This window comes from Salminus brasiliensis, chromosome 12 (genome assembly GCF_030463535.1).
Source record: "Salminus brasiliensis chromosome 12, fSalBra1.hap2, whole genome shotgun sequence".
Classification (NCBI taxonomy): Eukaryota; Metazoa; Chordata; class Actinopteri; order Characiformes; family Bryconidae; genus Salminus; species Salminus brasiliensis.
In genome coordinates this window covers 1,815,391-1,841,639 of record NC_132889.1, presented here as the reverse complement: position 1 = coordinate 1,841,639, position 26,249 = coordinate 1,815,391, and the positions used below count along the sequence as shown (strand labels likewise).

Below are 26,249 nucleotides of genomic sequence, written 5' to 3'. Positions count from 1 at the left end.
CCCCTCTTGTAATTGATGGCAGGCCCGGTGTAATGAGGTGACGGCTTACAACAGAGACTCCTCTCAGCTCATTATCGTTACCTACTTTATAAGAGCAGAGAGAGAGAGAGAGCGAGAGAGAGAGGGAGAGAGAGAGAGAGAGAGAGAGAGAGAGGGAGAGGGAGAGAGAGAGAGAGAGAGAGAGAGAGAGGGAGAGAAGGAGAGAGAGAGAGAGAGAGAGAGAGAGAGAGAGAGAGGGCACAATGAAACTAATAACTGAATCTTGGCTCTAGATGGACATTAATAATTTATGTTGTTTTAATAAGTTTTCGATGGGGAGGGAGACTTTCAACACGGGGGTCTCTCTCTCTCTCTCTCTCTCTCTCTCTCTCTCTCTCTCTCTCTCTTTCACACTTTCTCTCTCACTCTATCCATCTTGCTGTATTTTCTGCTCCATCCATTTCTCCTCACCACACTCCTGAGCCCGTATCCTGAGCAGATAAATGGCTTGTGTGGTCCGAGGCATTATGATTTACTAGATAGGGGTGGGCAATCCGACGGCACATGTTATCTTTACTGTGATGAATGATGTCACTGTAGGCTTTTCTGGGGATATCTTGGGTGTCTTTAGCTTCTGGAAGACGGAAAAACTGCAGAGATCATAAAAAGGTCAGATTTGCACCAAATATGCAGCCAGTATACTGTACTGTACTGTACTGTACCATGACCAATGCAGGAACATGGGCATCTCCAGGTCTTGGAAGGGTCTTTCTGGTATCCAGTGGTCAGTACCTAGTAAAAGTGCTCCAAGGAACTTACGCAGTCCAGATACCACAGGACAGCAGTGGTAGAGGTCTTGTGGAGGCCATGCCTTGTCTCGTTTGAAGGCCTGCAGAGTAGAAGGTCTGTTCTTGGTGTTCCAACTGGTCCACACACCTCAGGAGAAGTAAAGATTGTGATGCGTACAGCGTATCATGAAAATTTATGTTTCAAGTGTCATGGCAATGTCACATATCGCTGCCATGCCGCTAGAAGATGAGAGGTGCGAAAACTCCAAACCTGAAGTAAAAGATCTGACAAGACTTTTCTCCAAGTGATAATTATTTCTGATATTAATTAAGAATCTCAGTCATTAAAATTAACAATGGAACGTTTTTCCCAAAAGTTTGTGGACACCCTTCTAATGAATGCATTCATTCAGCTACTTTGACTTCAGCACCCTTTGTGGATACAGATGTGCAAATGCACACACCTTCACACACTCAGCTCGTCTAGAACCTGTAAAGAAGAAGTACTGCCAATAGAATAGGACTCTCTGGAGCCCATAAACATTGACCCTATTGGCACCATGCTGCCTAATAATGCCAGGTGGGGGCTAGTAGAGGGGCCTAAAGCCCTCCAGCATTGAGGAGCTGTGGAGCAGTGGAACCAACTGTGTTCTTCCAAAAGTGCTCCAAGAAAGGACAGCCAGGTCATGGGCACTCAAGGCTCATTGATGCTCAAAGAGGTCCCACCCTACAGGACCTAGAGTTTGAAGTCTGAAGCTGTAGAAACATTGAACCTCATTGAGCTGAGGAGCAGTGGAAGAACTGGAATGATGTTCTGTGGAATGATGGTGAAGCTGCATCTCCTACATTGTTTGGGGATAATGAGGTAGCATCCTGGTCAGTAGATAAAATGAATACCCTTGATTTCAGAAGAAACTACTGGTTAAATTTGATGGTGGAGTAGCATCATCAGTACCTAAACCTCACAGATGTTCTTGTTGGGCTGAATGCAATCAAATCCTTCCAACGTTGACTGTAAAGCCTTCTCAGAAGACTTCTGAGAAGGCTGCTACTACAGTAAAGAGGGTCAAACTCCAGGCTGTGGCCTTACTTTGAGGAGAAACCCTGGAAGACCAGGTGAAAGGTGGACACTCGATCGCATGTGACCTCCTCAGTCTGGCCTGAGCCTCGTTTCCGTTCGAAGTCTCGTCTCCTCGTCGCTCTAAAAGGAGCCGGTGAGCGCTGGGTGAGCGCTGGTGTTAGCCCCTGCCCCGCTCCTGAGGGACCGGGCTTTGAAGTCTGGCCGCTTTTCCATGACGAGATCAGGAATCTTGCATTCCTTGTCAACTCCTGCCCAGTGGCAGCTGGAGGAGGCCTGTGAGACTGGAGCAGCACGAGTTCCTTCCACACACCTCTCGACCCACCCCCCAAACACACACACACACACATACACACACACACACACACACACACACACACACACATAATCTCCAAAAAAAAGCATTGCCAGTAGAGTGAGACTGAGCTCTCAGCATCAGCCACACTTTTACAAGCAGGTTCTTCAGATGGTTCTTTGCATGGTTCTGCTCTTGTAGAACCACTTTTGATTGCATCTAGAATTTGTAGGAAATGTGTAGAGATGAGTGTGAGTGTGAAGAACCTCAAAGCTGGTGCAGAACCATTACATCAAGGTTAGCTTGAAGCAAAAAAAGGTTCTTGCAGGGTTCTTCAGTAAAGGCAACGGTTCTACGTAGCTTCATGACAACTCCGCTGCTTGGTTCTTCTCTATGATGCCAAACATCATTCATACGGTTCTTTAAATACCTTATTTAATGGTTTTAGACACCTAAAGAACCCATTTCCAATACTATGGTTAACCATAGAAATAGGTTCTTTAGGAGGTTCTTGAGTAAAGGCACATGACGAGGTGTGGTACCAGTACCACATGCTTTATGATCTGACCGCATCCACGCCGCTGATCTGCTGGAGTGGGCTCTGGTTGCTTGTTCTGTTTTCGGCCTCCTTGGCCACCGCCTGCGAGCGCTGGAGCTCGGGCCGGTGGTGTGATGGAGCCAGCAAGCAGCAGCTCTGTGCTATCAGTGCAGCAGCTTCACTTTACCCAGCGCCTCGTCTCCTGCTGCGTTTTAATTCAATCCCTATTGATCCATATCTCTCCTCCCAAGGACTCCAATATCATATGAATGGAGCTCGGGGATGGGGCCCCCATATTATTGTATTCCATGCCCATAAAGGGCATTAGCAGCCTTCAGAGCACCCCAGATCAAGTGTCAGTCGATACAGGCTAAATAGAGCAGAGGCTTTCTCTCTCTCTCTCTCTCTCTCTCTCTCTCGTTCTCTCTCTCTCGCTGTATCTCTGTACCTCTCTCGCTCTGCTGTATCCCTCTACAGTGATTACGAAATGCCCATATTTCTTGAACAACAGGGCGCTCTTTGATTCACCCTTCATATCTCTCTCTCTCTCTATCTCTCTCTCTCTCTCTTGGCTTGATCGGCCCGATGAGTGATGGGGGTTAAAATGTATACCGCGATTATGTCATGCGGCAAAGTGGGGTTTTAAAAATTTGCACCCCCACCCCCAAAAACCCACCCCCACCCTCTGTGTGTGTGTGTTTTTTTAAAGATACTGTTACTGTCTTATTAGGGCAGGGAAATCAATGCGGTCTGCAGATGGCACTCGTTTATATCTCGGACGGCCCTCCCTCTCTCTCTCTCTCTCTCTCCCCGTACGCCCCAAGTTGAAGAGGGAGGGGTCCGCGGATGAGGTTATCCTCTGGTTAATGTGACATGGCTGCCTGCAACCTTGGTGGTTGTTAACGGCCCGGATTATTATTGCGATAATGTGACAATTAAAACGAAAGCGCTCCATCAAAACGGGGGGCACGTTTGGTTGGGGGTTGGGGAGGGGGGTTGAGTGTTGGGGGGTGGTTACTTATGGTCCTGGAGATGGATACTCAGAGATTAGCAGGCGGAGGCATTCTAATGCATTAGGGCTGCGATCCGATCTATTTGCCATCATGGCCTACCTAGCATTATCGCAGCTCGTCTTCGTCGATAGCTGTCCGGGATCAATAAGCGCTGTGAAAAAAAAAGAGCGCATCCAGCAGCTGGGGTGAGAATTGGAGATCAAAGCTGGGTGCTAATTAGACAGTTGTCGTAGCAAAGCCTCGTATCTCTGAAAGAGGAACATATAGGAAAAGAGACCAAACCAGGGGTGCAAGGTGGAGCTACAGCAGAAGGGCGGTAGCTTCTATAGGTGGTACCTGGGTTTTACTCCCCAGTATTAGTACTTAATGTTCTCCAGAAGTCGGACACTGACCACACTTTCATTTTCGACGCTGTTTTACAGATTCTTCCTCAAGTTCTTCCTCAAGTGTAACCAGAACTGTCTGAAAAATGCAGGGAACCCCAGGGACATGAGGCGCTTTCAGGTGAGAACATCCTGGCTGGTCAACCGAAAGCACTGCTGCTGGCTTCAGAAATTCTCAATGTTTCTCAGTGTGTTTTCAAAATCCTGCTCTAATGTTTTCCAGGTGGTGATTTCCACCACGGTGAATGTAGATGGCCATGTCCTGGCCGTGTCAGACAACATGTTTGTCCACAACAACTCCAAACATGGCAGACGGGCTCGCCGCCTGGACCCCTCTGAAGGTAGGACACTGCATTCAGTATCCAGCAGCATATGTAACCACTTCCAGGGACCATTACTTAGACCACCATGCTGCCTAAGGACTATAATAAAGCCCCCCACGATTTTGAGCTGTGGAGCAGTTGTGAAGCACTGTGTTCTCTGGAATGATGTATTCCATCCAATAAACTGTTGGGTGTTGGGAAAGGATGAGGTGAGGTGGTGATCAATCATCCAACATTCTGACCTCGCTGACGCTCTTGTCACTGAATGCAATCAAACCCTCACAGCAATGTTCATCCTTACACCTTAGTAGAAACAGTTACTCCAGCAAAAGCAGGATACGCTCTTTTTTTTTTAGCACTCTTGATTTTGGACTGAATGAGCAGGTGTCCAAATACTTTTGTCCATATAGTGTATTAAAGTATCACAGCAAAGCAAAAGCAAGTCGCTGATAAATCATTCAACAGCTTAGCTCATCAGCTAATTCTCAAAGCTTTTGAAGAGTTCCTTCAACTGTAGACAGTATGGTGGCGTGGTGGTCCTGAAGGACTGGCGCTAGCGAATGCTAGCGTACCCCCTCGCACATGGTTCTGCACAGGCCCTGTGGAATCCCCTGTGCTACAAGGCCCAACTCTGAGGCCCTGTTCCTCACTAGTGGAGAGAAAGGACCATTGTTCTTGCGCTGATAAGGCTTTGCAATGTGTCCCCGAGGCCTGGAACACAAAGAGGAAGCCGCTAATGGCGCGTTCGGCTAGCTTTCATCTCACGCGCGGGGGGGGGATGCTTTCCAGAACAATGGCACAAAGTAAACAGCTGCTCCAGCCTCCTTTAAAGTCCCCGGCAGGTGAACCTAAAGCAATCATCTCTGTTCATCTCTGCTTTCTTTAATTCATTCCTCCACATGTCAGAAATTCCCCAGTTCACGGTGAAGTTTACTGTGACAAAACTTGAAAAGCAATCCATTACGCTCTCATACCCGCCGAGCCTCCAAAAACTCTGCGTTTGGGAGAACGGAGCCGCTAGTGCAGATGTGCCAAGTTCAAAATGAAAAACAACTCCTGACACAATTACAGTTGTAAAGTTTCCGAAGCCCAGAGATCCAGAGTTCTTCACCAACGTCACTGTAGTGAAGACGGCTAGCCTCATAGTGCACTATAGGCCCACTATAGGAACTGACAAATCTATTGAACCTATCGGCACCATGCTGCCTAATAATGCCAGGCTCCAAATGCTCCAAAATCTAATAGAAAGCTTTCCTCGCTGGACAGTAGAGACAGTTACTTCAACAAAGAGAAGAGAGAGGCAATGAATAACAAGGTGTCCCAATACTTTTGAGCAGGACACTATGAAGAACTTTTGCAGCATAGGGGTTTTCTCCAGACTGTAGTTGGGAACCACTTTTCTGGAAGGTGAAGATTGGAGATGAAACAGTGGATGGTTATTCTGATGTGTAAGATCTTCAGTCCAGCTCCTGAAGGCCTAACCAATGGGAGAGCTTGCTTGACTGCATCCACCCAGATACCATGGAGACGAAAATCCTGATTGGATAGTTTTCTGGTAACCTTCAAATTTCCAACCATGAAATAATTAGTAGTAAAGCAGTAGTGTCTCGACTGTCCAGGGAAGAAGGCTTTGGAGCATAAGTGAGGAGCGTCAGGACGTTGCATGATTGATCACCACCCCAACTAATCCCCAGCTCATCCCCAGCTCATCCCCAGCTCATCCCAAAAGTATTGAATGGAACAGCAAAGAATATTTAGATGAAAATATCTAAACAGTAGCTTCTAGATGTGATCCCAGCTCCAAAAATACCATCACCACATCTCATTAGCTTCTGTGAAGCCTCTCCAACAGTTGCAGGAGTGCTTGTTGAGGAACGTTAGGTTGGTGTGAAGCACTGGGCTCAGATGTCACGGCCCATGCGAGAGGATGTTGCTGTTGTTGTTTCAGGGAAAACCTTCTGCCAGTTACTCCATACGCTAATACGCCCCACAGCCAGCGGCACAATCAATTCCCCTCCATAACCAGTGGAGACAGGGCCCAGTCAGTCACTCAGTCAGCCTGCCTGTCTCCTCGACGCCTCGCCTCGCCGAAGATGACTTTACCATAAACTACACAAAAAAACCCCCAACAACAACAACTACTCCCCCAACAAGCTTCTAATGGCTTTATTGAGCTGAGCGATGTGCAGAATCTGAAATGAGCTTTTACAATCATCAGAGTTATTACAAATCATTCCCACTTAGCCCGTTATTCCCTGCCATGCTGAAATGCTGAAGGGTAAAATGCTGGTAAATGAAGTAAAGTGCTTGTTTGAGAGCTCAACACGCTGCCAGATGATGCAGTACGAGCTGCGTTAGGATTTCAAAACCAGTCATACTTACATGGAGGGAAGTATGATGACAACTAATGGCCTGAAGAAGACCTCTTTCTAAGCTACCATGTATGGTGGTCCATGGCGTTCTTCTAAATGGCTTCTGAAACGTTGAGAATGGCTGGGTTCTATTATAGATACATTATAGATCCCCCAGAACCCCATAAAAACCTACAGGTGGTTTTTACTCCACAGTTGGTCATTTTCATTGGAGGAAACCTTTACTGTCAACCATCATTTTAAAGATTTTTGAATTTTGAACATCTTGAGATCTTCTCTCAAGCTGAACCTGCTAGACTGATCTGGTCATGCTGGTCAGCTGCTCTAGTGGCTGATTTGTAACAGTTCTCAGAGATCTGTATAACCCCCTTCCATCTGCAGACTCCTCTGCACCTCCAACCTTCTTCCTGAGGGTCTCAGAGAGCTCTCTGGCTGGATCTGGCCATGATGGTGATCTTCTTCACCCCTCACTTTAACCATCAATCCAGAGCAGACCAGACTAAACGTCTGAGGTTTAAATAAGACTCCAGACTCCTCCAGAATAATCCTCTCCAACCATGTTCTGATCATCTGCAGCTGATCTTCTGCAGCTGCTTCTATTTTATAAATTATGATTAAAGACGTTTCTTCAGGTGTGTGAGTCTAGTTTAGTTAGATGACCTCCATCTCTCAGTGTCTATGGAACTGTGTGGTAGACTCTGCATCTAATTCTGAATTCTGGTGTGTGTGTGTGTGTGTGTTTGTGTGTTTTTCTTCGAAGCAGCCACTCCCTGCATTAAGGCCATAAGCCCTAGCGAGGGCTGGACGACTGGTGGGGCCACCGTCATCATCATCGGGGACAACTTCTTTGACGGGCTTCAGGTGGTGTTTGGCACCATGCTAGTGTGGAGTGAGGTGGGTTGTTTACATAAGAGTAACACAAAGTAAACAAATTAGACTCTGAATTCACATTATTTCAACAATTTCAAATTAAAAACTCAATATAAGCCATTTATGAAGACAAATATTTAATAAAATTTGCAATTTCTCATAAATGACCATGAATTTACCACTAAGCTAAGCAAAGCCCAAATTCTAAACCCAATGTTTTGATCCTGTAGATAATTCTAACCTTGTAAATTGAATTCTACAATATAATAAACGTTATATTAGACAGTATTAGCAATCCAGCATCTTCTTGCCCACCAAATTCATTTTCACTGTAACTCCTAATCCGGCTCCACTACAGTTAGACCAGCACTGCTGGTTTCTCTGAGCGAAGGGTCAGTGTGGAGTCCCGAGGGTGCAGCAGTGAATGTGATCGATGTGTGTATCGAGTGGGACGTGGCGAAACGTGTTCTCTGATGTTTTTTAGCTCATCACACCCCACGCCATACGGGTGCAGACGCCCCCAAGACACATCCCCGGGGTCGTGGAGGTCACCCTCTCCTACAAGTCCAAACAGTTCTGCAAAGGAGCGCCGGGACGCTTCGTCTACACAGGTACTCGCCAGCCTTTCCAGAACTTTTCCAGAAGGCCTCCAACTCCTTCTTCCAGGCTGTTTGGATGCGGATCTCCATTTGCAAATGCAGGGTTCTCTCAATACTGCTGCCATTACAGAACGTCAACGGTTTACATGTCTGAGCAAATGAGAAACGTCCAATCAGAGTAAGCGTAAGTCATACGTTAGCATAGCATCTTCAAGGGGTCCTACAGGGAAAGTGACGCTTCACATCGGTCGCAGTGAGCCCTTGTTATCGTATCATATTGAGTCGCAGCCTTTTCAGCATTAATGTTTCCCCAAGTTGCTGGCAAGTTTTATTCCTCACATCTTTCACCCTCGACCAGAACGTCCTCCAGCGTCCATCAGGCCGGACCTGCAGTATCTCGCCTTACAATCGTTGCTTTTCAGCGGCCGATTATTCATAGGAATAATCCAAGATGCCATTCAAAGTAGCGGAAAGGTCAGATGGAAGACTGTTTAGCGCGATAAGAAAATGTCACGGCGTCGGCCCTAAAAGGAGGGCCGGTGTTAAGGCTCTCTGTTAAACATGAGGTTTATCTCCCTGCGCGTTGCGCCCTGCCTTTGTTCAACAGCGCTTCATTCGCAGGCTTGGCGCGTACGAGCCGTGCAGCAAGACGGCTTTACAATGGGCCGGCCGGGCCCTGTCTTACTTCGGACTGTTCCTTTGCAATGCTAATGTCCGCTCAGACGGACGAGCGCGTGATTTGACTGACAGCGGAGCGGCACGTTTACGCTTTAGCGTACGCTGTGAATAGATCTGACATCAAAAGCAGCAGTGAAGGAAAAGGAAGATGTAGCACTGATGGCTAAGGACTGAATGAAATGCACCTGTGGTGCAGAGCGCTTTTTGTGTTGGAGACAATGTCAATCTAAATGTGGCTTCTGAGCTGAACATGTGATTGGCTGACAACTGATCAGGACAACTGACTGGCTTATCATGGTCCTGTAGAGGGCATCACTGTATGGGTGCTAATATGTGATCTTATGAAGGCCTAGTTGTGATAAGGCATTGCCAAATTTGGCTCATTACCAGGCCTTGAAAGATTGAAAGATCGCCATGCAACAAGCAGACACAAGCCTCGCTTCTGAGGTATCAGTTAATACCCTTGATTTCCAGGCATCCCAGTACTTTTGTCAATGTAGCGTATATCTGGGGTAAATTGACGCAAAGTTGAAAAAGCAATGATATCAAATACATACACAACACCACCTTCCAGAAGGGGATGTCACAGTGCCCAGCCAATCCAAGACCCCTCCATCCATATTTTAGGCCACGGGCGAGCATTGGCGTACGCCGCTGCATCTTAATTACGGCTGCAGGAACGCGCAAGCGTATTCTTGGATGGGAAACGCGAAGCAGGCTTTTAAATACTGAAGCAGGCAGGCCTCTCGGAACGAGCCGAGCGAGATACGTACATACAGGGCGCCTCCAAAACTCAGTGATGTCTTTCTCGCCAGGGAATTTCCCCGCCGGCCCGCAGTGCTCCTCTCTCAGCCTCATTTCCAGCCAACTGCTTCCAAATGAAAACAAGCCAGCTTGACATGTTTTGGAAGGCATTTAGGTCATTAGAAAATTAAGGGTTTGGAGTTGCAGGGAGGAAAAAGGAGAGAGAGAGAGAGAGAGAGAGAGAGGCACGTTGGCAAATGACACTAGCCTTTCTGCTGAAATTCGAATGATTCCCTTATCGCTCTCCTTTTATCTGTCATTCACTAACGATAATGGGCCGCAGAAAGGCATCAAAGATCGCCCGTACCCTCATCCGGCAGATTGCACTTCCATTACTGCGCTGGAGAACGAGTGCAGAGATCAGACCCAGGCTTCGCTAGGTTAGCGAGAAAGTGGAGGGATCAGCACTCATCTCCGAATTAGTGAAGCGGTCTGACTGGAGCATTCCCGGCTTGCAGATGGAAGGTTGCGCCGTATCTGAGGGAAAGAGATCGGATCATAGTAGTGCAGAGCATCCAAGAGGATGGCAGTTCTTCAGAGGTTGGATCCGGATCTGGAACCCCTGGGATTGTCCCCAGTGTCTATGTTACAGCCATCACTCCTATTGATTTTTCAATATTTGGATATGAGCTCACTCATGAGAGGGTTCCTGTCCAGTTCCTATCCAGTTCAGCCAGTTCAGGCCTCCTAAACCAGTCACACACAGATTTGGACCTGTGCGTCCTACTGGTGTCTTTCCCGGAAGGTGGGGATGTCAGGGTTGTGTTCTGCTTGGGCATAAAGGCAAGCTAAGAGGAACAGGCCCCCTGGACCGGCAGGACATAGGGGCAAAGGGAGCTAGGACTGGCACTTACTCTAAGCAAGGAACCCCAAACCTCAATTTCTCCACCAGTCTGACACCAGTCTCCATGTCTAGCTAAGTAGCATAGCTTTGATAGGAAACCTGCCCTCCACTATGGGGCAATGATGGCTTAGTGGTTAGTGCACTGGGTTATTAGCATCCAGGTGCCTCTGTTGGGCCCCTGGGCAAGGCCCTCAACGTTCTGAGAAGCCACAAACCATCCTTGGCCAGGAGTCAACTTGACATCATGTGTCTTGGACGAAGCATAGGGACTGTTTCCAAGATGGAAGGTTTTCATCAATGGGACATAGGGTTACGTTAATGGATACATCCGACCAACCAGATGCCGGTTAGAGGGCCGGTTTCCTTTTTGCCCCTGGACATATCGTTAAAACATACAGCCAAACATCGCTCTCCATCCTACTACTTTCTCTCTGTCTTTCTCTTAACCCCCCACCAACCTCCAACCCCCTCCTTTGGTCTCTGGAGGCCGAATACCCCCAGGTGCATGCTGCAGGGAGGGAAGCGGGCAGAAAAGAGTGAGGCGAGCCTGAGGGTATTGACTTTCCTGGGAAAACATCTCTCGAAAAAAAAATCTGTAGCCAAATACTGCAATAACTCAGCCGTCATTGATCCTGCTTCCCTCCACGGTCACATTGATCTACACATTACAAGCCCTCAGACTGGCAGCATGGATCCGGGGCCGCTCTGAAACAGCACTTCCAATCAGGAATAAATTACTGCCTCTGCTGGAGGGGCTGAAGTTGATGGTAGTAGTAATACTAATAACAGTACAAATAATAAAAATAAATAAATAAAATAATAATAATAATAAGATATTCACCCTAACAGCGTAGCCAAGAACAGTTAATAATGCTCCTTAATTAAAAAATAATTATGTCTCCATTTAACATTTCCATAGCATCTCAGCCCTTAATTATGACTATACTAAAATCTCTTAGAACATGTAGCCTCTGAACAACATTTGCAACACCTAATTGCCTGTAGCATAGCCCTGGTCGACAGCAGTGTATCAGGATACGCTCCAGTGGCAATAATAAACACCATAGCTGGGAGATGGATGAGCTTCAGGGATGCAGTTCCCCTGGGCCCACAGTGCAGGCCCAGGCATGCCCAGAGCCTCACAGGCTGCAAACAGGAGGGGCAGCTGAAATGTTGGGTTAGGCCCTTTTTGTCGGAGGTGCTGAGGTGATTGAAGAAGAGCAGAACTGTCGGGTCCGACCCTTTGGTGGGATGTGGAAGTGTGGTTGTAAGAAAATATCCTTTACGGAAGATCATGGGCTAGTTTAACGTAGACTAGGATTAGGCCCTTTAAGGTATCGTTAGTCTAGGTCAGTTGTGTGGTTTTTGGGCTCTACCTCTCTGATTCACGAAATCTCCAAATGTTTGTGGACGCCTTTTGTAATGAATGCATTCAGCAACTTTAAGTTGCACCCATTGCAGAAGTATTACCAATCGAATCCTTGGCAACATGCCTAATGCCTTGCCTAATGCCTGGGGTGGCCTAGAAGGGTCTAAAGACCCTCCTCAGGCATTGAGCTGTGGAGCAGTAGAATTGCATTCTCTGGAATGATGGTGCTCCTTTAGTGGTAATCTTCCAACATCCTGACCTCCCTAATGCAAACAAATCCTCACAGCAATGCTCCTCCAAAATCTAGTAGAAAGCCTTCTTCCCTGAACAGTCAGGAGACAGTCACTCCAATAAATGCAGGATAAACTCTTTTTAATCCCCTTAAATTAAATTCAGAAAAAAACAGTGACTGAGCAGGTGTCCGAATACTTTTGTCCATTTAGTGTAGCTCAATTTAAGCTCTCCGGGGTGGTTGATCTCCAGGACCAGGATTGTGGAAGGCATGGTTGAAGTAGGGGGCATGGTTGAAGAAGGGTTTGATAGCTGACCGACGCTGTAGTCTCTGGGACTGGACCTTTTTTGTGAAGAGGCTTGGTGAGAAATAGTGTTGGCTCAGGTACTTTGTGTTTACGATGTTTTTGTAGGATTGGTGGGCTCGAGACATGTAGCAGTCATGTTGGGGTAGACCCTTTGTCTGGAAGATGCTGGGCTGGGTACAGTAGATCCAGAGGGCTTGGCAGATGGGGTCTCTGCTATCTCCCAGGCCACCTGCTCACACAAACAGAAGATTATAGTCTCAGGTAGCGGGGGCTCAGAGCGTCCCTGCAGCATCACTGGGAAAAGACATTGGGACAACAGGACATCACATAGGGGCGTAGTCTCAAAGAACCCCTGGGACACCTCAATTAGACATGTTGTCTGACTGAACAAAGACTGGTTCATATCAGCAGGCCGTGAAAAGGGATCTTCTTGCCTCGTTTGAGTTGCCTTCCCATCATGGAATTATGGAACATGTGCTTTCACAGCATCAATCATACCCTAAAGCAACTTCTGGCAATCGCTAACAAGCCATACATGCTACCTTGTTCCATGAATAAGGAGGCCAGTTATATTTTTGGACTAGTAAACTCAACAAATGTTGTTTTACAGTTGGCACACACACGGCTACGTCGCCGGCCGCTGCCAGAAGGTAACCCAATCCTTTACGGCTCGTTCTAAGGGCCCCCTAACCCCCGACTCACACACTGTTCAGAGTTGACGTCACCCCTTGGGTGGGACTGGACTTCACAACCCTATAACAACCGTGTCAGCAAGCCTGAATACAGTCCATTTATAGATAACACCATGCAATTCAACATGGGTCAGTAATTCTGGTTCTCCTTGTCCAGGAACACCTGAATCAACTGAGCAGTTCATGGTCAGGTGTAGGAGGCCAGGTTGAGCAGGAACATCAACAACCTGGGCTGGACTCCATCGTTCCAGGCCCAGAATTGATGACCCTTGGAATATAAGCTAACACTACTTGCTGGCTTCATTAGCCTTGTTGCTCCTTGTTGGGAGGTCGTAGGAGGATTCCTGGTGATGCCATAGCCACCTGCGGTTGGAAGCCCTGTCGTTGGGTGGGTAGGATGGCCTAGCAATAGCCAACACGGGTATCTGTTGGCCAATGTAACAGAAATGGAAGTTAGTGTTCTCCTCCAAGCGTGTTGAGCTCCAGCGGACATTCGACTGGCTAGCTTCTTTTGACTTACTTGGAGAAAGCCGGTGCTAGCCTTCCAGCACCCTCCCAGCACTGGTAGCAGTTTCAGGAGATGGTGGAGGAGAACACCCTGGCTCCAACTGGATGTTGGAACACTTCTTAACCAGACAGGGAGCTAAACAAAAGAGCCGCCTGTTACTTTTCCCAGTACAGAAGTATAGAGCCTGGAGATATACGCTAACACTGTAATCATACTGCTAGCCTGGAAGCTAACCTGGCTGGATTGCTGGCCTGGTTGCACCACATCTTGAGGATTTGATTGCATTCAGCAACAAGAGCTGATAGGGAGGTCAGGATGTTGAATGACTGATCATCACCTCACCTCATCCTCGTCTCCTCAACTCATCCCAGAGAACACAGTTCTTCCACTGCTCCACAGCTCCTCAATGCTGGGGGGCTTTATACCCCTCTAGCCCACGCCTGGCATTATTAGGCAGCATGGAGCCAATAGGGTCATGATGTTGATCTGCTCCAGAGTGTCCTATTCTATTGGCAGTACTTCTTCACTACAGGGACTAGACAAGCTGTGTGTTTGTGCATTTGGGTGCAATTGAAAGTAGCTGAATGCATTCATTAGAAGGGGTGTCCACAAATATTTGGACACAGTGTGAGTGTTTAGTGTTGGGTGGGCCGTGGGGGGAAGCAGGGTCGAATTTGGCCCATCGCTATCACTTTAACTTTCTATCAAGAGCTACTTAGCGCACACACACACAGATGTGCACATCGAGACACACACACACACACACACACACACTCTGTGTCAGCGAGTGTAGTGTATGTAACACGATCTGTGTTAACTTCATGAGTGTAAAGCGCTGCAGATTGAGGCAGCGCTCCAGAACACACACACACACACCCTAAGCAAAGTGGAGGTGACAGTAACACACCCACTGCCTTCTGTTCCCTTCGCTCTCTCTCTCCATCACACACTCACTCTCTCACATACTCTCTCTACCCGTGCACACTCTCACTCACCCTGCAATACGTGTGAGTCTCTCGCTCACAGATCCTCTCTCTCTCTCTGTCTCTTCCCTGAGAGACTCCGCCGTGTTTGCAGTGTTGCAGCCCTCCTGATTACTGTAGCATCCGTCCTCCTCGTCGGCTAGATGTGCTAATCATCCGTCCGCTAATTGCCTCAGCACCGCCTTGATTAAGCTGAGTGACACCTACAGGAAGTGCTCCTTAAAAGCCCTCTCCCCCGCGTGAGCCGCATGATATTTTTAACTAAACCTGCCTTCTGGCGCTCATAGACTCCGAGAAACCGCCGTCTCACCGGTTCTTAACCACCACTCGTTTGCGCTTGCAGGTGGTCTTTGGCAATTAGTGAAACTGAGCACTGCTGGGACAGGACCAGCTCTTCAGTAGAGATACCGGCAGCGTTTACCTGCCATACAAGCAAAGCAGCCATAACATTAGAACCGCCTCTCTGATAATATTGAGTAGGTCCCCCTTGTGTCGCCACAACACATCCAACCATTCGAGGCATGGACCTGTGGTGGACGGTGTCCAGATACCACAGCAGGACACCTTCAGTGGTGTTGAGGTAGTCCAAGCAAGGATGTGTTTTTGGATGCGTTGTTTATCGTCATCTAGAGGAACCTACCGGAAGAAAGCGGTTAGCAAGAGATCCATAAGTCCTGTAAGTTGGAAGGTGGGGCCTCTATGAGCATCAGTGAGGTCCCACCTCCCAACTTACAAGACTTATGGATTGCTTGCTAACCCCTTTCCTCTGGTAGGTGACCACTGACCACTGCATACCGAGGGGGAACACCCGACAAGACCTGCCTGATGTTCTGGAGATGTTCTGACCCTCCAGTCATTATCTAGAACATCACAGTTCGGTTCTTGTCAAAGTGTCTCAGATTCACTTTACACATGTATTGGTGTATTTGCCATTACATTAAGAACGTTTCCTCAGATAACTGATTAACTAGGACACTGTTGACTGTCTGCATGTCACATGTTGAGCTTCTAGGGAGCAATGAGTAGCAACGAGTGGATGACGGGGCCCAGAATCTAGCACACTTTACTGATGACTGCAAAAAATGGCATATGGTCTAATATTGCTCACTTTAAGGATGTTGTTATAGAGTTCAAAAGAGAAACCTCCTATACACAAGTGGAACTACCTAGCATTAAATTAGCCATCAAAGTTAATTAAACCTTCTAAATGGTGATAATTAGGCCTACAATGCACTTAACGTTAAACACTGCAGTTATGAATTCACTGTAGTGCAAAACTGTATCTGAAGAGCATGAGAAACCAAGCCCGCCACCTAAAGTGGCCTCCTGAAGCTCCTCATTAGCCAGCGCTGGTCCCTCTGAGAGACACCCTGCCACATCTGCAGCGGTGTCACGGCCAAGGCATCCACCGCAAAGTCTTTTTCTCCCACAACACAGACAAATATGAAAGCCTCCTTAATGTAGCGGCTAAATGTGAGCTGTCTGCATCTGATCAAGCCAAAAGAAGCCCCCCAGAACGCCAGACGCTTTATCTGTGTGTGTTCGTCTGCATCCTGGAGGTAGACAGAGGTCAGAGCGTGGTCTACATGCTGCCGTAACAGCAGTGTGGACTATAATTGTGCATGTGTATTTGTGTGTGTATTTGTGTGTGTGTGGATGGTCTGTGGTGGGCTCTTTCTCATCTCCCCTGGTGGCTCTCTGCTTTAGCTGGGTCTCGACTGTCAGTCACAGTTTAAAGTTCATGAAATTTCTATGAGAATCGATCTGAGGAGAAGGGGAAGGGGGTGGCTGGATGGGGGTAAGCTGAGGTGATTGATCAAGCCAAGCTACTGAGCCTCATGGTTGTCAATCTCGCTCCTTCTCGTTTATTCCGTTAGCTTAGTGAAGTTAGCACTTGCTAATTTGCGTTACGTTGCAGTTTATACAGCAGGACGTCACATTAGTTGAACACTGGGTGAACTGGACGGATGCACATGACGCTTAATATTGGACTAAACTGCAGTGCTAATGGTGAAATTACTGTAGGCGTATCTTCCTGTAGGTTAGTCCACTATTAGTCTCAATCTAGGTCTGGGAAACCCATCTATTATGGTCTGGAGATATCCTTTTTTGAGGCTGATTCGACCCTCCAGGCCAGTGGTTCCCAACCCTGGTCCTGGAGAACCCCATGCCCTGCACATTTTAGTGTTTACCCTGCTCCCAACACATCTAGTCCAGCTAATCAGCTAATTAACTAGCTGGAGTTGTGGATGATGAGGTGGGGCGGTGATCAATCATCCAACATCCTGACCTCACTAACGCTCTTGTTGCTGAATGCAATCAGCTATGCTGCTCCAAAATCTAGAATCCAACAAAAGCAGGATCAGCTCTTTCTATTACCTTTAATTTTGGAAGAAAAAAAAACAAATGAGCAAGTGTCCCAATACTTTTGTCAATATAGTGTCGATGCCAGTTAGTCACCAGAGCCAGCCGTCTTGCAGCTTTAAAGCTCCCACCAAAGCAGTGGCCTTTTCTGTGTCCTCAAAAATGTTGGCCAAACTCCAGATGTCTCAAACGTCTCGCAAAGTCAGTTGGGAGGGACATTGGGACGCGTTCATTCGTCGTATGGGACACCGGTCCATTTGCTTAATCTGAAAACGGGTGGTGTTTGTTCTGGGTGCATCTTAGAGCGAGGAGGACTGTGACCGGCTGTAATCGGAGCGTAACTCTCGTAACCGAACCCTGCTTTGAGGAAGAATAGAGGAGGAAGGGGGAGGAGGAGGAGTGGAGCGATGGAATCAATAGCGCGCAACAAGGGGGTTTTAGACGTTTGTCAACAGGCCACTTCAGCGGCCTCACACCTCGCCGCACACACACACTCCGACAGACTGGAACGGGAAAACAAATCACTTCCTGTCGTCTCCTGCTCCTCGGGATGTCTGGAAATGTCGCTTCCCCCTCCTCCGCCGCCGCCTAACCGGTGGCCGATCTGAGCCTCAGACACATAGTTAGCCCGGAGCTAGCGTTGAGACTGCTGTTGTAGCTCTCATCAATAAGCTGGCACATGGAAATGTGGGAATGGGAGATTGAGGCTTGTTTTGTTGCACCGGAATCCAAACTAATCCCCTTCCCATTCCCATTCCATCAGAGCTCAGGTTTTGATGGAGTGGGTTATATATCCAGTGTAAAGCAATTCAGACTGCGTTAGCGAGGATAGCGCCTTCCTGAGTGGCCAAAGCGTGGGGCCAGGATTGTGGCCGGCGGGGGCATGACTATGCCTTCAATCGGCCCATCAGATGGCATAGGGATGAAGGGGAATGAATAGGAAGGCCAGAGGGCTGCCATTACTTTTCAATAAGCGGAGGAGAGATGTAAATAGCTATGCTAGCAGGGAGGAAATAGGCATAAAGTCCCACAGGGTCACAGGGTAAACACACGCAAGCGGGATAAACATATAGCCTGCATTTCGGGTGCCGGAAGCTTTGATCAAATGCCTAAATACAGTCCCGAGCTTACAGTTATGAGGCAGGAGTTTCAGTACCAACAACACAAACAGTGGATTTTGTTTTTAGGCAGTATTTTTGAACAGCTGTGCTTTGCTGGACATGTGCTGATGTTCAGAAATTAGACCTGCTGTGATATTCAACCCATACAGTATTTTAACAACTTAATCAGGGCGACCGCATGTCAGATTCATCCCGGACAAGTCCTCTTTTTGGGGTGTAAAAATATTCAAAATTGCATAAAATGTCCATTATTTCTCATTAGCATTGAAAACTGCCCCTACAGAAACCTAGAAGTCCTAGGTTATTTATTCAGTTATTGATCCTAGTACGTAAACTTACTGTCTATTATTTGCTAGCTATTTAAGTTTATGCACTGCGGAGTCCCACAGGGTTCTATTTTAGGTCCAGTGTGATTTACATCAATTCTTTATTCATACATCTTAATTTTAATCTTAAATTAATCTAGTAATTTAAGGCCTACCTTACATATAGATCACCACGCCTGGTCTATATGTACCTGCATCCACATGCAACTATTGGTTAAACTGCCTCCCAAACTACTATTGTTTTCTTAATACAGTCCACAAACTTGACATGCAGGGTTGCCAGGTCAAGCATAAATCTCCAGCCTAAAATTTGCTTGAGAGCCACTGAAACTTTATCATTTTTGCACGATGATCCCGAGTAGTGTGAACACCTCAACAAAACATATGGATCAAATAATATTAATAATAATATCAATAATAGAGCCCTTCTGAACTTTTAATGGAAGTTGATGTAAAAAGATTTTATTTATTTCGGAGCATTTCTATTGGTCGGTTCATCATGAAATTCTGCCAGATTCACATTATGGAGTGAAATATGTCAAAAATGCAGATACAAGGTTGTTGCAGGACAGCGACAAAATGATTGTATGTGTTTACACCTATTCTGCTGGCCATACATGCAGTGAAGTGCATTCAGAGTGCTTATGATTGTGTGTGTGTGTGTGTGTGTGTGTGTGTGTGTGTGTGTGTGAGGGCCTTTCATTGCGCTGCTGAGTTCTCTCCCGTTACGCCCCATTTGACCTGTGACCTCTGTGGCGTGTGTAATAAGCACTGGGAGCTGGGCGGGGATTGATTTTTCGAGGTGTCTGTGCCGCCCCTCATTTGCTAGCTAGATGGGTGGGGTGGGGGAGGGGGATTGGGTGGGCTGGGGAGAGAGAGAGAGAGAGAGAGAGGGAGGGCGGGCGAGTGCTGAAATCTAATCGCGCGAGCGGAGGTTAGCCTTCGCGGGTTAACACACTATTACGGATCAGATGACTCCCGGGCTGCTCCGGCGGGTCTGAGGCTGGCTGGCGGACGATGCTGAGGGCAACTTCAGGCCTGATCCTGATCAGGCAACACTGTGACCAAGGAAGTGGGGATCCAGTGGTGGGATCTGGCAACCTGACACCCATATTTGTTGCATAGATGTAGATGTAGATGTAGAGTTTACTTTCATATGGCTATACTTTACTTTTTGGAGGTATTTATGTTATCCTGAAATTTTGCGCAAAAGTTTGGACACCCCTGTCATGTGCCATATGACAGTTAGCCCAGATGTATGTCTACATGTGTTGGGGTGGGGGTCTCTAAGAGTGAATCTTTATGAATCTTTATGTTAAACATTTATCATATCGTTGAGCCCAACCTCACTCTGTGGTGACGAATAAGACATGCACCATGAACATTTAAGTTAATATATATTAATATATATATTTAATGTGTATTTATTTATTTATTTATCAAAGACCCCAGCAGACCTGCTGCTCTGAGGGCAGCCAGTGATCTGCATGGGCTACACAGAGCATGAGGCTCTGCTAGGAAGTGATGAGGGAGGTTTTGAACAGTAAATGTTGAGCTGAAATGGTCTCTTAGTCAGTAAATGTGTGAATGAAAGCAGATGTGTGTGTATTGGGGTCAGTTTGTATAGAATTCCGGGTTTATTATGGCGCTCAGTGAGGCAGTGTTTAGGCCTTTCTTCTGACCTCTGTCCTCAAGGGCTTGCGATTACTGTCAGCACGCCTCAAAAGGAGTCAAAGCATGCATTTGGACAAGAGAGAATGAATGGAAGAAGGAGAAAGAGACAGAGAGAGATAGGCTGGGCGGTGGAGAGACATAGCCTCGCAGTAAGAGCAATAAAAGAATGATCAAATAAATAATAAATACCTCTCTCTCTCTCTCTTGCTCATATTCTCCCTCTCTCACTCTCCTCTCGCTACCTCTCTCTTTCATCTCTTCCCTTCACTCCAGCCTCCTCTTCGCCCGCGAAGCACATTATCGCTCTCTCTCCCTGTCTCTCGCTCGCAGTCGCGCGTCAAACCCTGGCGAAGGAGTGGAAGAAAAATCAATACGAATTACGATGGAGAAAGTGGCGCTGATGGCTGGAATTGCAGCATATGTTTACACTAAATCAGGCAATCTATCTTCATACGGCCGTGCTGATGTGGACGGGGTCAGAGTGCGGCCCGCGCGCGCACTCGCGCGCACTCCAATTACTCCTGCGCATGACCGCCAGGCTCGCATATCGATTGGCTGAGAGGACAGGGGGCCCCGAAGGCAGCCAATGGGGCATCTGGGTCACAGGTCAGGGGGATTTTAATAAGAGAAGTAATGGGCTTAATTTCTTTAGGGTCTGATTGAGGGAGAAGGTGCAAGCAATACACACACACATTCAGATACACACACACACACACACACACACACACACAAACTTACATTCTGCATCCTGGCTTTAATGCCTCTCCCTCATAGACATTCATTAACCTCAAGCTTTATGAGAATGCCCCGCCCCTTTCTGTTTCATCTCAATTGAGTACCTTTGTTTGGGGTACCTCGTTACCCCCAACACTGCTCCTGAGTATCCGGGCTCCTTTGTACCTCATTACCCCCAACACTGGACCTCGTTACCCCCAACACTGCTCCACAGTAACTGGGCTCCTTTGGACCTCGTTACCCCCAACACTGGACCTCGTTACCCCCAACACTGCTCCAGAGTAACTGGGCTCCTTTGGACCTTGTTACCCCCAACACTGCTCCAGAGTAACTGGGCTCCTTAGGACCTCGTTACCCCCAACACTGCTCCAGAGTAACTGGGCTCCTTTGGACCTTGTTACCCCCAACACTGCTCCAGAGTAACTGGGCTCCTTTGGACCTCGTTACCCCCAACACTGCTCCAGAGTAACTGGGCTCCTTTGGACCTTGTTACCCCCAACACTGCTCCAGAGTAACTGGGCTCCTTTGGACCTTGTTACCCCCAACACTGCTCCAGAGTAACTGGGCTCCTTTGGACCTCGTTACCCCCAACACTGCTCCAGAGTAACTGGGCTCCTTTGTACCTCATTACCCCCAACACTGGACCTCGTTACCCCCAACACTGCTCCAGAGTAACTGGGCTCCTTTGTACCTCGTTACCCCCAACACTGGACCTCGTTACCCCCAACACTGCTCCAGAGTACCTGGGCTCCTTTGTACCTCGTTACCCCCAACACTGCTCCAGAGTAACTTGTTACCCCCAAATCAACTGGGTTACCCAGCCTGTAAACTATGTCCAACCTGGCAACAGTTGCTATGAAGGATTACCCTTATAAGCTTGGATTGATGTTGTTAGCATTAAGACTTATGAAGAATTAGCATGTAGCGGTAGTATCAGAGATGGCTTCCTTATTACAGTCAACACAAACAAGAATATAGCGTCTCTCTTTACTTGCTTAAACACACACACACACACACACACTCAAACAACCCCTACACACACACACACACACACACACACACTCACACACACATATCCTGCAACTGCTGTCAGCTTGCTAGCTCTTTTCTCCTTCTCTCTGTGAAACCGTCTCAAACAAATTTGATTTAGCGGCTCGCCGGGGCCCATTCCCGCCGAAAGAAAACAAATATTGTTATAATGGTAATAACATCTATTTGCCTCGCGCAACAAACGGCGGTGGAGGCCCCTTTGAAAAGAGGGCCCTGCTCCGGCGCCGCAACCTTATTCTTATTCATGAAAGCGCCGGTTATGCATATTAGCACAAACTAGCTATTCTGCTCGCCAGCATTTGGAGTGTCAATCATCCTTACCCAATACAAGAGGCAACGGTGACAAAAGCGGAGTGGGCAAAGAAGGCTGACAAATTGTCCCCAAAGTCAAATTTGACAGCCTTTTATGATTAATGGGCTTGATTATGGAGAAATATCTCCCTAACTGCTTTTCCGGGTGTTTCCCCCTCTCTCCCCCTGCCGTTTAGGAGCCGAGGACGGGGAAACGGGGGCGAATGAAATCAAAAGTGCAAAGGGGTAGAGTGAAGGGAGAGGAATTGAATTAGGCAGGGCGGAGATGTGTATGTGTGTGAATAGGGGACAGGTAGGCCATAGGGTATGGCCGTGCACTTCATAAACACAGGCACACTCGGCTTTGTGTGATGTGCTATTCCACAAGTTGCTACCGACAATACTGACCCCAACTTTCCCCCAGTGCCTCTGAACTGAAAGGGGAATTTCACCAGTTTTTCAAAATTGCCCCATACAGTAGCAGTGTGTGAAACTACCTCCACCATGTTTGGAGGCTGCACTTTACTTTGGGAGTCTTAGTTACAGTAGCAGTGTAAGAAACTACCCCCACCATGTTTGGAGGCTGTGTTTTACCTTGGGGGTCTTAGTTACAGTAGCAGTGTAAGAAACTACCCCCACCATGTTTGGAGGCTGCGCTTTACTTTGGGAGTCTTAGTTACAGTAGCAGTGTAAGAAACTACCTCCACCATGTTTGGAGGCTGCGCTTTACTTTGGGAGTCTTAGTTACAGTAGCAGTGTAAGAAACTACCTCCACCATGTTTGGAGGCTGTGTTTTACCTTGGGGGTCTTAGTTACAGTAGCAGTGTGTGAAACTACCTCCACCATGTTTGATGCCAAACAGTGCTCTATTGCGCCACCTAGTGGGAGATTAAATAGTATAGGAGAGCATGCCTGCAGTAGAGGTCAGTGGGCAGTTGATTTAGGGTTCATTATACGTGTTTTGTGCTGAAACCATGTGTCTGCTCTCTGTCCCTCAGCTCTCAATGAACCCACCATTGACTATGGCTTTCAGAGGCTACAGAAGGTCATCCCCCGCCACCCCGGAGACCCAGAGAGGTTACCCAAGGTAAGCGATGTGGGGTCAGACACTCCAGCGGAGTTTAAAGTGCCAGTCACGAAGTGCTTCAGCTTTTTATTTTGTAACAATGGCTTTCCAATACTGAAATACTGACAGCTGCACCCCCCCCCATAAAAAATACAGACGATCAATATGTTTTGCTGTGCTTTGTGTTATTAAACCCAGAGATATCAGTGGGACTTCAGTGCTGCTGTATTGAGGATTTTAATGGTTTATTGTTGCTGCTTATCATTGAAACTGCACTACAGTACACTACAGTACCTTACAGTACATTACAGTACACTACAGTACAGTACATATTCAGTACATTACAATACGCAACAGTACATATTCAGCAGATTACAGTACATACTCAGTATATTACAGTACACTACAGTACATTACAGTACCTATTCAGTCCACTAAAATATGGCACATTTCAGTACATTACAGTACATTACAGTACATATTCAGTACATATGCAGCACATTACAGTACATATACAGTACCCTACAGTACATTACAATACTTATTTAGTACATATACCATATAATACAGGACATACTTGGTACATTTTCAGTAAATTACAATACACTACAGTACATATACAGTATCTAACAGTACATTACAATACATTACACTACATATTCAGTACATATTCAGTACATTACAGTACAATACATTACATTACAATACTTGTTTAGTACATATACAGTACAATACAGGACGTATTTGGTACATTTTTAGCAAATTACAGTACACTACAGTACATATACAGAATCTAACAGTACACTACAGTACATTAGAGTACATATTCTGTACATTACAGTACATTGTGATACATTCTCAGTACATATACAGTACATTTTCAGTTCATTACAGTACATTAAGGTACATATTCAGTACACTACAGTATACTACAGTACATGACAGTACATATTCAGTACATTATGGTACATATACAGTACATTTTTAGTTCATTACAGTACATTATGGTACATATTCAGTACATGACAGTACACTACAGTACATGACAGTGCATATTCAGTACATTATGGTACATATTCAGTACATATTCAGTACATTTTCAGTTCATTTTCAGTTCATTACAGTACATTATGGTACATATTCAGTACATTTTCAGTACATTACAGTACATATTCAGTACACCACAGTGTACAGTGCTTCTCCTTCAGTCTAAGGCCTTTCTAAGGTAATTCCAGCCTGTGTGAGAGAGCTTTGCCTGTGTTCTCCGCACCGGAACACGCCAACGTGTTCGTCAGAAGTGTTGGAGCTGTGTGAGCAAAGGCCCGGGTCAAGAGCCTGAGGGTGCTGCTTTTGATAGTGTGCGTCTGAACATGTGTGTGTGTATGTGTGTGTGTGTGTGAGTGCGAGTGTGTAAAAACACCACATATAGGCCCGTGAATGAAACGACTCTTTGTGTGATGCTGCTTTTGAACCCATGTGTTAGACCGGCTGGGCCTGGGGTTAGAAGGGTGATATGTGATGGTGCGGTGGTGACCTCAGAGACAAAAATCGAGGGAGTGGTGGAGAACCGTTGGTGAACCGTTTTCCTGGTCTTGGTACAGTGGGAGAGCTTCAGCGGGACGAGAGATGACATACAGTTAATCAGAAGTGCTGAATCCTGCAGGCTGATTAAAGGGGTGATTATAGAGGCACCTACAGCTGTAATTACTTTAGATTCACATATTCTCAGACAGAGGTCTAATATATGGCAGAATATGGATTTCTAATAGATGGTGTACATTTCTATTGGCCCATTCTTCATGATTATTTATTTATTTATTAATTTATTTTTTGGCGTATTTTTTGTAGTACCGCCCGTTTGTAGCTCCCCCTAGCACCAGCAATGCTCCCGACACTGGGAGGGTAAGCACTCCTACACATGCAGAGCCAGCCAGCACTGCTTTTCAGCACTGCAGGGCATCAGCCAACATCACTTTAAGAGTGATGATGGGAGAGAGCGCCATCTATCTACCTGGAGAGAAAGCACGGCCAATTGTGCTCTCTCAGACTCTGGCTGCTGATGTCAAAAAGGCATGGCTCTGGATTGGAGTATGGACCACCCCCCCCCCTTCAGGGTCAAGGTGTTTCCGGGCCACTCAGAGCCCTGGAATTTCGACACACCTGCAAAAATGGAGACCCAGCCTCTGCTAGTTATGGGATAGCACGTACAATAATTACAATATTAGCATGGCTACCTGAAACCAGGTAGAAACAGAGCCAAAAAAAAGGAATGTAAGTATAATTTAGTACATTACTCACTACATAATTAGTCATGTAATTGTGTAATTATGTTTGCAATACATAATGGTAAAAAACAAAACAAAAAAACAACAACAACAGCAACGCCGATAAATAAAGCAGTGCTCCGTCAGGTGCTGTGGGCGGTTTGCCGCCTGGTTAGTATGGAAAGATTATTTTGCCCTAAAAAGAGGCAGGAGGCTAAGTGAGAGAGATTCTTTCAGGCAGAGAAGGCCTGTTCCGCCCGAGTCCGACCTGATGCGGACTGACACCTTAAAACAGCTGCCAAATTGAAACCATTTATCAAAATCTGACATCTGAGATCCAGTCGCCAAAAAAGCAGTTTGTTTGTAAATTGATACTAATAGCAAGAGGCCCTTCCCTCGCGCCGCGATTCGCAGAGCAGACAGAACATGCGCCATCACCACCTCCTCTAGATTTATTTATTCAACAGCAAAACTCAATAAGAATGCACCCCCCCCCACACCCCCCTTTCAAACCAACCACCCCCCTGCTTTGACTCCTACTAGCACCAGGGTTTTTAGACACGGTCCCCATAAATAAATAAGAGGGGTAAATACGTAGCGGGGCAGTGAGGGAGGCAAATAAATAACTAAGTGGAATACGTAAGTACGTGAGCACGCAAATAAATAAAGGAAGAAATAAACACTTAAGTGTGTAAATATGCCA

General features: G+C 46.8%; 1 protein-coding gene across 3 annotated transcripts in view; it reads left to right on the top strand.

The window, feature by feature from the left end:
- LOC140573616 (transcription factor COE1-like) overlaps window positions 1–26,249 on the top strand; it is a 123,293-nt gene that overhangs the window by 68,633 nt on the left and 28,411 nt on the right. For 2 of the 3 annotated variants that reach the window (XM_072693057.1, XM_072693056.1), the window contains 5 exons: window positions 4,114–4,195; window positions 4,298–4,415; window positions 7,530–7,663; window positions 8,124–8,250; window positions 23,215–23,303. In XM_072693057.1, the coding sequence (XP_072549158.1) occupies window positions 4,114–4,195; window positions 4,298–4,415; window positions 7,530–7,663; window positions 8,124–8,250; window positions 23,215–23,303 (550 nt within the window). The remainder of the gene's footprint in view (window positions 1–4,113; window positions 4,196–4,297; window positions 4,416–7,529; window positions 7,664–8,123; window positions 8,251–23,214; window positions 23,304–26,249) is intronic. The other variant, XM_072693058.1, reaches the window with a different exon arrangement.